This window comes from Zalophus californianus, chromosome 12, assembly GCF_009762305.2.
Source record: "Zalophus californianus isolate mZalCal1 chromosome 12, mZalCal1.pri.v2, whole genome shotgun sequence".
In the NCBI taxonomy this organism is placed as follows: domain Eukaryota; kingdom Metazoa; phylum Chordata; class Mammalia; order Carnivora; family Otariidae; genus Zalophus; species Zalophus californianus.
Genome location: NC_045606.1, coordinates 60704241 through 60721571, shown reverse-complemented (window position 1 = coordinate 60721571; position 17331 = coordinate 60704241). Strand labels below are relative to the sequence as shown.

Sequence of the window (17331 nt, the reverse complement as noted above, 5' to 3'; positions counted from 1 at the left end):
CGTGTGGGTCGCTGGACGGTTGGGATGATGGCCGAGGCACCAGGAAGGTCCCGAACAGGGAGCCGGGAGTCCTGGGTCCTGCTCTTGGCTCGACCAGCAGCCCACTCTTTGAGCAAGTCAGGAAATGTGGCAGAGCTGCAGCCTTTTCACTTGTGTATTGGGATCTTAACATAGGCAAGTGTTTGACGGGTGGTGGTTGGGGGCTGCTGAGGGAATAGCTGGGGATATTTTTTTTTTTTTTTAAGATTTATTTATTTGAGGGAGACTGAGCTGAGTGGAGGGAGGGGCAGAGGGAGAGAGAGAATCTTAAGCAGACTCCCCACTGAGAGTGGAGCCCGACATAGGGCTCGATCCCAGGACCCTGAGATCATGACCCGAGCCGAAATCAAGAGTCGGATGCTTAACCAGCGAGCCACCCAGGCACCCCTGGGGCTATGTTTCATAAATGCTAGATACTGTTTACGCATTAGATTCACCACTGTGGGCCCATGATCTCTCATCCAGAGCCCTGAGGGCCAGACACCAATCAGAATTCAGTGTACGTGCTGTATTGTGATGATAATGACCAGTGAGGTCAAGGGCATTCACCCTGGTTTCAAATACTTTAATATTTCTGCAGCAAAATGTATGAATAGTCAAAGCAATTAGGATAAAGACCACGAATGGCACCACATCAGGGGCCAGAATGGTTGTGAAAAGCTTTGGGTTTTCAGAGCCTCTGGGAGTTGGAGTGTGAGCGCTGGTGGCCTCTGCTGACTGAGCTGCAGCCTGTCGGCAGCCCCTGGGCCCCCCCTCCCTCCGCGGTGGAGCGAGGCCCTGGAAGCACACGATCGCAGGCTGCCGTTCGGCTCGGGAGCTGTGTGTGACTGAGGGACACTTGAAACCCGTCTAGTTACCACCTTCAGCTTCTCTCTGCCTTCTTGCTGAATTGGTGTCGGGGGTAAAATGACTAACAGGGAGCAGTGAGGAGGTTCCAACACTCAAACATTTTCCCCTCAAGATGCTGCTTGTAACCTCAATCGAACAATACCCATCACGTGCCGCCGGTTGCGCACGCAGCCTTGGGGTGATCACACGCAATTGTCCTGATGCCCCTGTGGGGGAGCCGTGATTGCTGCTCCTTATTACAGATGCTGAGCAGAGGCCGGGCCCGTGGCAGAGCTGGCTCTGAACCCGGCCTGAGAGACCCCGGAGCTCCAGACTGCTCTCCGTGTGTCCTTCCTCTCTCCTTTCAGCCCAGACTTTAGAAATCGGCAGCCAGCACATACCCATTTTAAAAATGGTCATTAAGATGACAATGGGACACAGGAATAAAAAGCACAGAGTAAGGAATATAGTTAATGATATTGTTTTGTTTTTCAATAGAAACATTTTAATTTAAATTCAATTAATTAACATATATATAATATAATGTATTACTGGTTTCAGAGGTAGAGGTCAGTGATTCATCAGCCTTATGTAGTACCCAGTGCTCATTACCTCACATGCTTTAATGCCCATCACCCAGCCACCCCATCCCCCCACCCCTCTCCCCTCTAGCAGCCCTCAGTTTGTTTCCTGTGATTAAGAGTCTCTTATGGTTCGTCTCCCTCTCTGATTCTGTCTTGTTTTATTTTTTCCCTCCCTTCCCCTATGCTCCTCTGTTTAGTTTCTTAAATTCCACATACTAGTGAGGTCATATGATACTTGTCTTTCTCTGCCTGACTTATTTCGCTCAGCATAATACCCTCTAGTTCCATCCACGTTGTTGCAAACGGCAAGATTTCATTTTGTGATGGCTGCATAATATTCCATTGTGTATATATACCACATCTTCTTTATCCATTCATCTGTCGATGGACATCTGGGCTCTTCCACAGTTTGATTATTGTGGACATTGCTGCTATAAATATTGGGGTGCAGGTGCCCCTTCGAATCACTACATTTGTATCTTCGGGGTAAATACCCAGTAGTGCAATTGCTGGGTCTTAGGATAGCTCTATTTTCCACTTTTTTGAGGAACCTCCATAGTGTTTTCCAGAGTGGCTGCACCAGCTTGCATTCCCACCAACAGTGTAGGAGGGCTCCCCTGGTCAGTGATATTGTAAGAGCATCCTATGGTGACAGATGATAGCTACACTTGTAGTGAACATAGCATAACTTATAAACTTGTGGATTCACTATGTTGTACACCTGAAACTAATGTAACACTGTGTCAACTATACTTAAAAAAAAAAAAAAAAGCTGAGGTTGGGATCCTAAAGTCTCATGCTGTGCTTTCTCTCGAAGCCTATACAACAACCAGATCACTGACGTTGGAGCCAGGTACATCGCCAGAATCCTGGACGAGTGCAAAGGCCTCACACACCTGAAGTAAGTGGGGGGTAGGCGTGGCAGGTTATTCAGTAGCCTCTGTGGTCACCCCTTCATTATGCAAACAGTATAAATGTCACCATAAAGAGCACTCGCCCTAAAGCCTTCTGCTTGCCCAGAGCCATACTGGTCAAGTGAGACCTGTGTGTGGAAGGTAAGCTGTCCGCACAGAGGAATCATGGCCTAAGGGGGAGGCTCGAGTTTCCGCAGGGCCAGGGGAGGGTCTGGCTTCTGGTTCACGGACAGGGCCTTTCTGCTGGGTCCTCACATGGTGGAAAAGGAGGCAAGGGAGCTCGGTGGTGGGGGGGAAGGGGCTCTTATAAATCACTGATCTCATTCACGACAGCTCCACCCTCACGATCTAATCACCTCCAAGGGCCCTGCCTCCTAATACCATCACCTGAGGGGTTAGAGTTTCAGCATATGGATTTTGGGGGGACACAAACATTCAGACATGACACCCATCTGGTTGCCAGGAAGAGCTGGATCATTGGGCCTGTCCCAGACATGCTCTGCCAGAGATGACCAAGCTCCGGGCTCGGAGGAGCCCTTGGTGCTGCCCAGGTGACAGAACGCACACCTTGGTCACTTGCAGCTGAGGCGGGAACCTCCTGGGTCTGCTGAGGGAAATGAGGGACACACCGAAGGCCATTTAAAGAACCTCCGGGAAAGCTTGGGTCCCTAAGTTTCGTCAGAGACATCGACCAGTGTCCTGGAGAGGATTCTGACGGCTCTCTCTAGGGCGGTGGGGCCTTCCTTGCGAGGAAGCCAGGGGCATGGGCACCGCAGGTCCCAGGAGAGCGGGTGACGAGGAGCTGACAGTGGGGTCCCCCCACTGCTGGGGGCTGACCTGTGCACGGCTCTCTCTACAGACTGGGGCAGAACAAAATAACGAGTGAAGGAGGAAAGTGCCTCGCCCTGGCTGTGAAGAACAGCAAATCGATCTTTGAGATCGGGTGAGTGGAGGCGAGCGCGCGTGTGCACGCACGTGCAAGTGTGAGTGTGTGAGATACACGCTGCTCGGCGTTCGAGCGTGCCACTGCTGTTCTCTGATGTAAATATACCCAAGCCCCAGGCCGGACTGCAGCTTCCCTTGTGCACACTTACTTCATTCATGCAAAAGTCCGTTATTCTCACCGCCAGCGAACAGAGGGAGCCGTTCTAGCCTATGGGGTAACTTTCCACAGGCAGACGGTCTTCATCTTAGCAATGTTCTATACTCCCTGGAGGCTTTTTTTTTTTCTTTTTTTTTAAAGATTTTATTTCAAGGGTGCCTGGGTGGCTCAGTTGGTTAAGCAACTGCCTTCGGCTCAGGTCATGATCCTGGAGTCCCGGGATCGAGTCCCACATCGGGCTCCCTGCTCAGCGGGGAGTCTGCTTCTCCCTCTGACCCTCTTCCCTCTCGTGCTCTCTGTCTCTCATTCTCTCTCTCTCAAATAAATAAATAAAATCTTTTAAAAAAAATAAAAATAAAAGATTTTATTTATGGGTGCCTGGGTGGCTCAGTTGGTTAAGCGACTGCCTTCAGCTCAGGTCATGATCCTGGAGTCCCGGGATCGAGTCCCACATCAGGCTCCCTGCTCGGCGAGGAGCCTGCTTCTCCCTCTAACCCTCCCCCATCTCATGTACTCACTCTCTCTCTCATTCTCACTCTCTCAAAATAAATAAATAAATCTTTAAAAAAAATTTTTATTTATTTATTTGACAGAGAGCACAAGCAGGGGGAGGGGCAGGCAGAGGCAGAGGGAGAAGCAGGCTCCCCGTGGAGCAGGGAGCCCGATGCGGGGCTCAATCCCAGAACCCCGGGATCATGACCTGAGCTGAAGGCAGACGCTTAACCAACTAAGCCACCCAGGCGCTGAGGCCATTTCTTTTTAATTCGTTTTTTTTTTTTCATTTTTTTTTAATTGTGGTAAAATACATATAAAAAGTTACCATCTTAACCATCTGTAGGGATACAGTTCAGGGGCATTATGCATCCTCATCGTTGTGCAACCATCACCACTGTCCATCTCCATAATTCTTTTCATCTTGCAAAAATCTCTCTCCCCATTCCCAGATAACTCCCGTCCTCCCTCCCTCCAGCCCCCACCCACCACCCTCCGACTTCCTGTCCCTGTGACTTTGCCTTCGATAGGTACCTCACAGAAGCGGCACCATACACTATTTGTGTCTTTGTGCCTGGCTTACTTCACTTGGCCCAGGGTTCTCAAGGCTCATCCACGCTGTAGCTTGTGTTGGAATTTCCTTCCTTTTTAAGGCTGAGTAACAAACAGTCCACTGTATGTATGCGCCACATTTTGTCCGTTCGTCTGTCAGTGGACACTTGAGCACCTTCTGCATTTTGGCTCTCGTGGGTAGTGCTGCTAGGAACATGGGTCTACAAGGATCTCTTGGATTTCTTTTGGCTGTATACCCAGAAGTGGAGTTGTTGGATCAGCTGGTAAGTCTATTTTTAGGTTTTTGAGGAAATGCCACACTGTTTCCCACAGCAGCCGCACTGCATTACATGCGCACCCGCAGTGCAAAAGGGTTCCGGATTGTCCACATCCTTGCCAACACTTGTTATTCTCTGTTCTTTTGGTAGTAACCATCCTAACAGGTATGAGGTGATATCTCATTGTGGTTTTGATTCTGGAGGCTTCTTCAACCTTTTTGTATTGTTATAATTTTTATATTATTATAAAAGAAACAGATAATTTTACAAAATTGATTTTATGAAAAATATACTAAAAATCATCTCAAATATTAACATTTGAAGTCAGTTAAACTTTCTTGCTCTCACATGCAGGTGTGTGCTCTATTTTTTTTTTTTAAGATTTTATTTATTTGACAGAGAGGGAGTACAAGCAGGGGAGGGGCAGAGGGAGAAGCAGGCTCCCCACTGAGCAGGGAGCCCAATGCGGGGCTCGATCCCAGGACCCTGGGATCATGACCTGAGCCGAAGGCAGATCTATTTTTTTTGAATATAGTAAAGGTCAAACTGTATGTACAGAATTTTATTCTTTTTCATTTAATCTCATATCACAAGTAGTTTTCCACTCTATTAAAAATTTGATACCATTCAACCATATAGTACACATACCTTTTTTTTGTAGTTTCAATTTTTTATTTAAATTCCAGTTAGTTAACATATAGTATATTAGTTTCAGGAGTAGAATTTACAATACCCAGTGCTTATCACAAGTGCCCTCCTTAAAGCCCATCCCCCATCTAGCCCATCCTCTCCCCACCGCACCTCCCTCCAGCAAACTGAGGTTTGTTCTCTGTAGTTAAGACTCTGTTTTATGGTTTACCACTCTCCCTCGCCCATGTTCATTTATTTTGTTTCTTAAATTCCACGTATGAGTGAAATCATATGGTATTTATCTTTCTCTGACTTATTTCACTTAGCATTATACTCATTAGCTCCATCCACATTGTTGCAAATGGCAAGATTTCATTCTTTTTGATGGCTGAATAGTACTCCACTGTGTGTGTGTGTGTGTGTGTGTGCGTGCACGCGCACGCGCGAGTGCGCACACTCACACACAACATCTTCTTTATCCATTCATCCATCAGTGGACATTTGGTCTCTCTCCATAGCTTGGCCATTGTAGATAATGCTGCCATAAACATTGGGGTGCATGTGTCCCTTTGAATCAGTGTTTTTATATCCTTTGGATAAATACCTAGTAGTGCAATTGCTGGACCACAGGGTAGTTCTATTTTTAACTTTTTGAGGACCCTCCATACTGTTTTCCAGAGTGGCTGCACCAGTTTGCATTCCCACCACGAGTGTAAGAGGGTTCCCCTTCCTCCACATCCTCCTCGAATACACATACTTTTTATGCAAAACACTGAGAACTCATTGCAGGGCTCTAGCATCTCCAGGAGCATGGTGGCGGGTCGCTGGTGCAGTGAGAGGCCATTGCCCAGGCAGTGCCAGGTCTGCTGTGCGTGGGCCGGGCACACAGTGCTCTCCACCTATTAAAAATAGGTGTCACTTGCTGTAGGCCAGGCGCTATTCTAAGTGCTCTGCATATATTAATTTAATCCCCACAATAACTCTAGGTGGAATGTTCTTATTAGCCCCATTTTACAGATGAGGAGACTAAGTTCCAAGAGATAATGTAATTCACATAATCTTAAATCCAGATAAAAATCCAGTTAACACGGGAGCCCAGCATCCTGCCTCTCAGAACCTTACAGGTTATACGCTGTGGGAGGGTATGGGGCTTTGTTATTGCAGCTCCCCGCCCAGCCCCCCAGACCACAACAACCCACTAGCACGCTGGAGTAGGGTCCTCTTCACCTAAAAGCAGCATTGCTGGTGAGGTTTCCGAGGGTGCTTCCTGATCTTTGCTTCTTGGAGGACCGACTGTGTCCTCACGAGTGTCTCCGAGGCCTGCAGAGGGTCAAATGGATGCTGGCAGTTGGCACCTCCACAGGCTCCCTTTCAGGTTGCTGCCAACCTACATCCTCGGTGGTGGCGGGGGCATTTCTGCGACAGTCGTGTGCTCGGGCCCTCTGACAGCTCTCTGAAAGCCCACGGTGATCTTAGTCTCTCATGGTGCATCTACCCAATGGGCTTCTGCTGCTCTTATCCCTTTGCATTTGAAGCCTAGAGCAGCTTCACTAAGGGGCTGGTGTGGGAACATTCCCCAGGCCGGGGCTCCAGGGACAAAGCCAAGACCTCTGCCTGTGAGTGTGCAACCAAGCGTGACCACCAGCAGCAAGTCAGGGGGGAGCACGAGCTCCCGTTCACCGTCTTGCCTCTGCCCTCAGGATGTGGGGCAACAGAATCGGCGATGAAGGAGCAAAGGCCTTCGCGGAGGCTCTGAGGAACCACCCCAGCCTGACCAACCTGAGGTACCTGCTGCTTTCTGAGACCCGCTGTCCCCAGGGTCCAACCTGGGCACTCTGTGTGCCTCCTGGTTTGCGAGGGGAGGAGCCAAGGGGAAGAGAGTGGTTGGCTTTCCTAATGTGTGGGGGGGATTTTTCTTTCGTAAACAGTTTTATGGACATGTAAGTAGCATAGCACATTACTGTTCAGCTTGGCCACTTGTCATATGTGCACACCAATGTACCCGTCACCCGGATCAAGACCTAGGACTTTGCCAGCTCCTCTGCAGTCTCCCCAGGCTCCTTGGCAGTGGGGGAGTGGGGAGGAATTCTCAAGTCCAGATAACACTGAAAGGGATGCCCCTTCCTCACTCACAGGACGGTGCTGAGACAGAAGGGAACCTTCCTCCCTGTAAAGACCTACTCCTCCCTGGCCTTCTTTTAGTCCTCTGGCCAAATCTCAGAGCTTCGGGTGTCTCCCTGTTGCCCGGGTTCTTCCTAACACTGAAAAAGAAACCCAAGTTAGTGGGGGCAACAGCAGAGTTTCTTCTTCATGAGAACAGAGGACGCTTCTCCAGGTCTTATTGATGGGCACACTGAAAACGTCAGCCGCCTGAAGCAGAGCCCTCCCAGCCCCTGATCTGCTTGGGACCAGGTCTCGCTGATGTTCCATTTCCTGTCTGGCCTCTCCTTGAGCGGTCTTGTGCCTGTCCTCCTGCTCAGAGCGTGTGCCCTGGAGCAACAAAGCTGGAACTGCTGCTGGCCCGGCTGAGCACTTCTGCTTCCTGCCTCAAGTCAGCTTCCGTCCAGGCAGGGGCCGCCTCCAGGCAGCATCTTCTGGGTGTTTCGGTTGCTGAAGCCAAAGCCAAATGTAGACGTGTCTCTAACGATTGATCCCACGTGTTTTCCTTCCTAGTCTTGCATTCAACGGCATCTCCACAGAAGGAGGAAAGAGCCTCGCACAGGCCCTGCAGCACAACACCTCTCTGAGAATATTCTGGTAATAACCAGAGTCCCTTTGAAAGGTTGGATCTCAGGGATTATTCCAAAGACCGTACAGCCTGGAATCTTAACTGAAAAACCACCTTTTTAATTGAAAAGGCTCTAGGCCTTTCCTCAGTGTTGAGTTGATAATTTCCTCCTAGAAGAGAAAACAGCCATTCCTAGAAGCACAAACAGGTACAGAAGGGGGGAGGTGGGCCCCAGGAGCATGGGTTTGACCTTTGCCGCCTTTGCCAACCCAGACCTCAGGAAAACCCGAAGGCTGGTCATTCTGTCAGGATTATCCTCAGAGCACCTTCACATAGGCCTTGCAGAGTCCAATTTTGGTGCACTTGGCTCAGACTTTTCTCCCTTCCTCCTCTTAAGCTGCCTTCCTCCCATGCAGCCCCCTCACAATCTGGCCCTTCGTGGTCCAGCTTCCCAGTCACAGGAAGCGCACATTCCTCACTCCCTCTCTGTCCTCCAGGGGTACTAATTTAGTGTATGTTGCCTTCTGACCGTGATTTGGGGGGGGGGGTTGTTTTTCCTTTTGTCATTTACTCTAATTTATTTGAATTTTATTTACCTGCCTGTATCATAAATTCCTTACGGGTGAGGGAACTGTATTAGGGACTCAAGGCACCTGAGATACCAGCTGAGTTCGTTAATATTGACAATATCATCATTTTGAGAGTTCTCCTACTAGACCTGCTGGCCAGTGAATGCATTTTTAATTCTTTTCCTCTAAAAAAAACCTTTAAAAATACTTTGAAATATTTTTTAAAAACTGTAAGGAAGTCAAAAAGTAGGAAGTGAAAGTAGTTCCTCCCTCGTGTTTTCCAGATCAACCTTTTTCTTCTAGCCTTTGAATGTATATTCTAGCCTTCTAGAATAATAGAAATAGCATCTTCTTACAAAATAGAATAGCATTTAGCAAGTGCCTTTTATTTTTTTTTTTAAGATTTTATTTATTTGACAGAAACAGCAAGAGCAGGAACACAAGCAGGGAGAGTGAGAGAGGGAGAAGCAGGCTTCCTGCTGAGCAGGGAGCCCGATTGGGGGCTCGATCCCAGGACCCCGGGATCATGACCTGAGCCGAAGGCAGACGCTTAACCGACTGAGCCACCCAGGCACCCCAGCAAGTGGCTTTTAAAAAATATCTTAAGGGGCGTCTGGGTGGCTCAGTTGGTTAAGCGTCCAACTCTTGATTTCAGCTCAGGTGATGATCTCAGGGTCGTGAGGTCGAGCCCTGTGTCAGGCTCTGCACTTAGTGCAGAGTCTGTTCAAGATTCTCTCCTGGGTGGCTCAGGCATTAAGCGTCTGCCTTCGGCTCAGGTCATGGTCCCAGGGTCCTGGGATCGAGCCCTGCATCAGGCTCCCTGCTCAGCGGGAAGCCTGCTTCTCCCTCTCCCGCTCCCCCTGCTTGTGTTCCTGCTCTCGCTGTATCTCTCTTTGTCAAATAAATAAAATCTTTAAAAAAAAAAAAAAAAAAGATTCTCTCCCCCTGCCCCTCCCCACTGTGCATGGGCACGCTAAAGTAAATAAATCTTAAAAAAAAAAAAAATCTTAACCACATGTCCACATTTTACATGTCCTTTTATGTCAGGGGTATCTCAGTCTCAACACAGTTGACATTTTGGTCCAAATCATTCTCGGGAGGGGCTGTCCTGTTCATTATAGGATGTTTAGCAGAATCCTGGGCATCTGCCCAGTAGACACCAGCAGTACCCTCCAATTGTGATGATCAAAAATGTCTCCAGATGTGGACAAATGTCCCCTAGAGGGAAAAGCACCCAGTTGAGAACCCCTGCTCTATATTATTAGTAGTAACAATGTTACTACCGAACGTTTCTCGAGTGCTGACTATGCCATGCATTCTTCTCGGCCTTTTACCTTTTTTTTGAGAGCAGGAGAGAGAGAGAGAGAGTGAATAGTGTGGGGGGCAGAGGGAGAGAGAGAGAATCTTTAGCAGGCTCCACGCCCAGTGCAGAGCCCAGCACGGGGCTCAGTCTCACAACCCTGAGATCATGACCTGAGCCAAAATCAAGAGCTGGACGCTTAACTGACCGAGCCACCCAGGTGGCCCTATTCTCAGCCCCTTATATGTGTTCACTCCCCCTCATAGCCACCCCATAATGTCTATACTGTGAGTGTTCACCTTATTTCTCTGGTGAGAAAACTCAGGCCCAGAGAAGTTAAACCACCTGCCCCCTGGTTGTCCTGCTAGTGAGTGACACACACTGGGCATGTCTGGCTCCTGAGTTCTCTTAAATATCATGTTCTTTTGCCTCATTCTCTCTACCTCATTCCCTCTAAAGGTTGTACAACGTCCCATTGAATGGATGTTTGCAATTTAGTTTCCCAGTAGCCTCTGCTGATATTCACTGGTGTTCCCACTTTACATTATGACCGATACCACTGCGGTCGATACCACACACACAGATCCTTGTGTGCACATGTTTGCACACTGCAGGGTCAGTGTCCAGAAGTGCCACTGTGGGCTCAAAGTACAACACGTTTAAAATTCAGACAGATGCCGCCAAATTGCCTTTTGAGGAATGATTTTTTTTAAGATTCTGTTTCATTCTTCTTCTTTATTCTTTCATCCACTGGCACAACGGGTCCAATCCTATTTACAGAGCTAAGAGTCCTCTATGCTTTTATCTGGATTTCTTCTGGTTTCAAGAACAGCTGAGAGACTTCCTGAACTTTGAGTCCCTGAACATGAGTCCTTCACGACGGGCTTCAGACCAGAGCATTGAGCACATTTTAACGTGTAGTTGACAGGCTTTTCTAAGTCTTCCTACGACTGACTTTGGTAACAGGCTGTCAGAGATGTTCAAGGGGCTTTGGGGGCTGGAAGAAGCCTGGGAAGTAGGCATTGGCCCCTATCTTCTCTGGGATCTGAGGCCCCAGCAAATGGGAAGGGAGCTTGGGCTCCGCTAGAGAAGCAGAGCTAAGAAGTAGGAGCTTGGGTACAGGATTTGCACGAGAAATGAACCACCCTTTATTGTCTGTGGGGCTCAGAGGGTAGGATTGGGACCTGGCTGTTTGCTCAGTTCAGCTAGTGATTAGCAACCGAGGCTGGAGAGATCCGGGCCGGGATCCCACTTCTGAGAACTCATTTAAGAATGTGTGCCAGGTATGGCTCTCCTGAGTAAACCCTTCCTTTCTTTTCTAGGCTCACCAAAAATGAACTCAATGATGAAGTGGCAGAGAGCCTGGCAGAGATGTTGAAAGTCAACCAGACGTTGAAACATTTATGGTAACTCAGAGAACCTCAGAATTCCAGGCTGTGCTCCTTTTAAAACACATTTTTTGAGATGAGGTGCCTGGCTGGCTCAGTTGGTAAAGCATGCGACTCTTGATCTTGGGGTTGTGAGTTCAGGCCCTGTATTGGGTGTAGAGATTACTTAAAAAAATAAAATCTTAATAAAATGTACAGGTCGGTGGTCTTTAGCGTATTCACAAGGTTGTGCAACCAGCACCACAATCTAACTGTAGATCGGTTTTACTTTCCCACCCCGCAGCTGGAGTACAACCCCATGCATTAAGCAGCGCCTCCCCATCTTTCTCCCCCAGTCCCTGATCGATTGTCTCTATGGATTTGCCTATTCTAGGCATTTCACAGAAATGGAATCCTACAACATGTGACTTTTTGTCTGCATTCTTTCACTGGCATGAGTGTCCAAGGTTCATTGACATTCTGGCACGTGTCAGAGCCTCATGGCTCTGTGTGGCTGATATTCCTCTGTGGGGATCGTCCACAATCTGTCCATCCATCGGTTGGTAGGCATCGGGGTTGTTTCTACTTTTTGACTGTTGTGAATAATGCTACCTTGAACATTCCTGTGCATGTTTGTGTATGGACATATGTTTTCATTTCTCTTGGGTATACACTTAGGAATAGACTTGCCGGGTGATATGGCCACTCTGTATGTAACTTTTTGAGGAGCCACTAAAGTATTTTCTGAAGTGGCTGCTCACTGTACCTTCCCACCAGCAATGTGGGAAGGCTCCCAGTTGTCACATTCTCACCAGCAACACTCGCTGTTGTCCACTTTTTTTGTGGGTGTGAATTGGTATCTCATTGTGGTTTTGATCTGCATTTCCCTGCTGACTAACACTGGGCATATTTTTTTTTAAGATTTTATTTACTTCTTTGTCAGAGAGAGACAGACAGATACAGAGAGAGCATGAGCGGGGGAAGGGGAGAGAGAGAAGCAGGCTTCCAGCTCAGCAAGGAGCCCGATGTGGGACTCGATCCCAGGACCCTGGGATCATGACCTGAGCTGAAGGCAGACGCTTAACCGACTGAGCCACCCAGGCGCCCCTGACATTGGGCATATTTTCATGTACCTGTTGGTTTTTGTGTATCTTCTTTGAAGAAATGTCTCTCTATCCTTCCTCCAAATTTAATTTAAATGTTAATACATTTATTTGCCTTTTTACTGCTGGGTTGTTAGAGTTCTTTATATATTCTGGGTACTAGACACTAGGTAGACAGTTTGCAAATATTTCCTCTGTGAGGTTTTTCACTTTCTTGTTAGTGATCTTTGAAGCACGAAAGTGTTTAATTGTGATGGAAGTCCCATTTATTTTTTTCTTTGGTGGTTTGTGTTTTAGGTGTCTCACTAAAACTGTTGCCCAACCCAAGGTCACAAAGATTTACACCTAAGTTTCCCTTTAAGTGTTATAGTTTGGCTCTTACCTTGAGGTATTAGATCCTAAATGTTAATTTCTGGAGTTAATTGTTGTGTGCAGTCGGAGGCGTAGGGCCCAAATTAATTCTTTGGCATGGGGCTATCCAGCTGTCCCAGCACCTCTTGTCGAAAAAACTATCTTTCCCTTTTAAATGGCCCTGATACTTTTGCCAAAAATCAATTGACCATAAACATACGGGTATATTTCTGGACTTTCTATTCTAGTTCATTGATCCGTTTATCCTTACGTCAGGATCACACTGTCCTGATTATTCTAACCAGGTAGTAAGTTTTGAAATCAGGAAGTGTGAGTCTTCCAACTTTGTTCTTCTTTCTCAAGGTTGTTTGGGCTCTTCTGGGTCCCTTGTATTTCCATATGAATTTCAGCTCACCTTGTCAGCTTCTGTGAAACAGCCAGTCTGTGCTTTTACATCTGTTTTGTTGTTTTTCTGGCCTGTAGACTTTCTTTTCTCTCCTGCCCTTGGTGCCAGGCCAGCCCCTGCAGGGAGCTCTGAGCAAGACCAGGGCTAGAGAGCGAGTCTTGGCTGCTTCCTGCGCGCACAAACCGCACTGCCCTCATGAAGGAGGCCCCGGGGGGCGTGTGTGCCTGAGCCCTGCCACACTCTTTGGCTCTCTTACTACCCGGCCTCTTGCCAGCTCTTGGTTGAAAGCAGCTCTCCCAGCAAAGTGGAGGTGATGCCAGTGCTGGCAGCCGTGGAGGTGATGAGGAAGCAGCAGTTTAACCCGGTGCACGGTTCTGGGTCCACTTCCAGGTTCTGTCTTTGCTCCTTTTGCCAAAATGTCCACGTTACGTTGTGGTCGTCCTTACCCAGGGGGTCATCACCTCTGCCCCTGAGCCCAGGGGTCCCGCTTTGGGAGATGTGGCTGAAAGACTGGGGCACGGTCCTATGTGCTGGGGCAGCAATGGCGACAAGAGCTCCCTGCCCCTGGGCATGGGGGCAGAAACTGTGAGAACGACTTCCTTCATACACATCCTCCCACTGAGACCTCACACACCCAGGGAGGGGGTGTTCTCTTGCTTCCATTTTACAGATCAGGCCACTGAGGCATAGATAGCGTGAGCTTATTTCTTCAAGCATCTGTGACTGAGAAGTGGGGAGTGGGTGTGTGTGGAGGAGGGGAGCTTTGAACCGCGACACTGTCCTGCCTCTTCAGGGGGTTGGCCTCTTCTCGCTTAATTTCTATAATCTCATCAATCACGACGGTGAAGCTCTCATCTTCCTGGTAGGGCTGCCTTGTTGGGTCAGTGCCCAGGATTTCTTAGGGTCAAGTTCAGTAGTAACCTTATTCTACGAATAGCCGGGAGCGAGGAGTGGGTATGTGATGACGCATAGACACATCACCGCCTTGTGCGGTGTGTAGCTCTTGGTTGGGTTGGAAGCCCAGCTGCCCAGGAGAGCACTTGAGAAATTGTCCAGGCTCCCCGGCTGTATCAGAAACCTTGGGATCACTGCTACCTGACCTAATGGGATGCACTCCTAGAGGCCCCGTTATGGATGCTTTCCCGCTGGGACCCATGAGTGGCAGCAGGAGAATCCTTCTCTTCCCACCCCTGCCAGAGGTTGGACAGGACAGGGTGCATTCTTAGGAGCTTTTGTTTCTCCAATGAATTGAACAGCCAGTTAGCAGCTACTTAACTTTAAAAACTGCCTTGCCTTCCCCAGCCAGCTGGAAGGCCACCAGACTGCCTGTCCGCTGGGTGTTTCTTAGAATTTGTTGTTCAGACTGGTGGCCTCCAAACATTTTTGACTGGGCACCCCCTGCAGTGAAGAATGCCAAAGACACACATAAATGCATTCATGTATTAAATTATCTATGTATGAATGCACAGATATATTATGCTCATTCTAAAAATATACCGAAAAATTAAACATTTTAAAGGATGTCCTTTATTCTGGTAGATCTGCTCAAGACAGTCTTCGCCAGATTAAAAGTCACGCGGACACCGTTCTTCCCCCAACCGTGTCTCATTCCCACCATACCCTTACAACTCCCTAATGGAGGGGGCAGAGTTGATCCAGTACTAAGGATCTGCTACAAGATATGTTCTTCTTTCAGGCTTATCCAGAACCAGATCACAGCCAAGGGGATTGCCCAGCTGGCAGACGCCTTACAGAGGAACACTGGCATTATGGAGATTTGGTAAGACTCATCCACCGCTGGTCGTAATAGTAACAGTGCTCACTTACTCAGCACCACCATCTGGGTGCCAGGCACAATGTGCAGGGGAGCTCTTTGCACTTATTCCTCATCTTTCCCATTATCTTGTGAAGTAGCTGGTATTATTTCCATTTCACAGATGTAGAAACTGAGGCCCAGAGCAGTTAAGTAAACCTGCCCAAGGTGCCACCTAAGAAGAGCAGCTGGAATCTGGCCCAGTTGGCCTGCCCCTGCTCTCCTCCACGGTCCCCTGCCCTCCTCTGCTTCCCTCAGGTTCCGGAGCAAACAGCTCCAGAAAGGCATTCCCACTGCGAGTGAAGCACTCAGGGACTCAGGAAGCTGAGACGAACGAACGTGCTAGCTGGAGTTTGGGGCCCGTTCTTCTCCTTTTCTGGGCTTCCTGGGCTTGAGGAGCTACTTCCATGCTGATTTGAGCTGACCTGTGCTCTTCCTCAACTTCCTGTTTCTGCTTTGAGGCGTTGCTTCTGGGGCTAGTGGGAGCCAAATCGTTTGCTTTCTACAACACTGAGCCCTATTCCACCCCGCTAGTGCCTCACAAGACACATACCCCCGCCCCTGTTTGGGTCTGGGCTTGTAGAATATGCAAGTGGGGTTTGGGGGGAGTTCCCATTAGTAACAGTTGCAGCCACGGTTTGGGTGCTGGGGAAATGGCAGTTAGTCAGACAGAAAGGACCCTGATTGCTTAAGAGTACTGAGCCCAGGTAGGCCAGGCTGCAGAAATTTGCAGGCAACGGTTGGCCTCTACTCTTCTCAGACGCTGTTGAGGACAGTTGTAAGGGTCCACAGCTACTCTTAAGAGCTGAGAACTGGGGGCCGAACAGACTCCTGAGTGCTCTGGAGTTTTTCCTGCACCTCCAGCGGGAAACAGCCCTGCAAAGTGACTGTGTGGAGGACCCGACAGGGGGCAGAGCCAGACCTCCCTAGAGGACAGACGAGAGGAAGAGTTCACGCTCTTACTGGGGCTGCTCTGTGAACTCAGATCCTCAGCTCAGGGGGTAGTTACTCATTAACTACTTTATTTCTTCATGACTGGGGGAGAACTTCCCAACCAAAAAAAAAGTAAATCGAGGTACAGTCCCTTGACCTCGGCTCCGAGAACAGTGCGTTTTAAACTTCTCTTTGGAACTTGTCAGCGGAGCAAAATGAGTTTGGTGGGTTGCAACCAGCATTATTTAAAAAATGAACTTGAGCAGAGTACCAGCAAGCACTGTGCGTAGTATGAAGTGTGATTTTTTTTTTTTTTTTTAAGATTTTATTTATTTGACAGACAAAGCGAGAGAAGGAACGCAAGCAGGGTCAGAGGGAGGGGGGGAAGCAGGGACTCGATCCCAGGACCCTGGGACCATGAACTGAGCCCAAGGCAGACGCTTAATGACTAAGCCAGCCAGGCGCCCCTGCCGTGTGATTTTATAATCTTGTTTCAGATATGGGTATGTGCGTATGAACAGACTGGTTCACAGTGTTAAATGTAATTCTTACTCGGGTCGTGGTTTAAAAAACGCTTGGAAAACACTTCGAGGGAAGAAAGCCGGAGGCGCTGTGGCCTCTGCGCCTGCGCGGCCGCGCCCCCTCCTCGGTCCGGAAGGCCTGTGAGAGCTCGATGGACTTGAGTTTGCGTTCGTCCCGAGCCCCTCCTGCCTGTGGCCCGTTCCCCAGAAGCCCTTCATGTCCTGCTGCTTCTGTGCTCCAAGGACAGCGGGCGGAGGGGGAGGACGACGTAGGCCAGGCTGCAGAAGTTTGCAGGCCACGGTTGGTCTCGACTCTTCTCAGAGGCTGAGGAGGAGAGTTGTAAGGGTCCACAGCTGCTTTAGTGAACTGTCAAGCTTGAAGAGGTGCATTTGTCCCTACACAAGGGACGGTTCGTGCAGGGCCAGGTGTCTTTAACTTCCAGGTGTGCTACCCAGAGCTGGAAGGAGGCACTTTGTGTGTGTATGGGGGGCAGGGGGCGGATTGAGAGAGAAGGCAAGAGGGAGAGCTCAGGGGAGGGGCTGGCCTGGCGGCGGCTTCACTTCCATCCCTAGCTTACCCCACGTGGGTGACGCCATGGATCTGGACTCTGCGAAGTCCCGTCCGGGGGTGGGGGGGGGGGTGCTGGGCGCGGTGAGGGAGCCACCCTGTCTGCAGCCACCAGCGGCACAGCGACTCGCTGTCGGGACTGACATCTGGTTCTGCTTTGCCCTTGGCCCAGTAGAACTTGCAGCCCTAAGTCCCGCCGTGGGTTCTGCTGCAAAGACAGGAGGTCGGGTGCTCCGTGACTTGACATTGTCCG

At 49.1% G+C, this 17331-nt stretch overlaps 1 protein-coding gene across 5 annotated transcripts in view; it reads left to right on the top strand.

The window, feature by feature from the left end:
- NOD1 (nucleotide binding oligomerization domain containing 1) overlaps positions 1–17331 on the top strand; it is a 68831-nt gene that overhangs the window by 30407 nt on the left and 21093 nt on the right. For 3 of the 5 annotated variants that reach the window (XR_003516551.2, XM_027574363.2, XM_027574362.2), the window contains 6 exons: positions 2269–2352; positions 3225–3308; positions 7120–7203; positions 8093–8176; positions 11339–11422; positions 14940–15023. Coding sequence is in view for 4 of the 5 variants with exons in the window: in XM_027574363.2 (XP_027430164.2) it covers positions 2269–2352; positions 3225–3308; positions 7120–7203; positions 8093–8176; positions 11339–11422; positions 14940–15023 (504 nt within the window). In the remaining variant the exon portion in view is untranslated. The remainder of the gene's footprint in view (positions 1–2268; positions 2353–3224; positions 3309–7119; positions 7204–8092; positions 8177–11338; positions 11423–14939; positions 15024–17331) is intronic. The other 2 variants (XM_027574364.2, XM_027574366.2) reach the window with 2 other exon arrangements.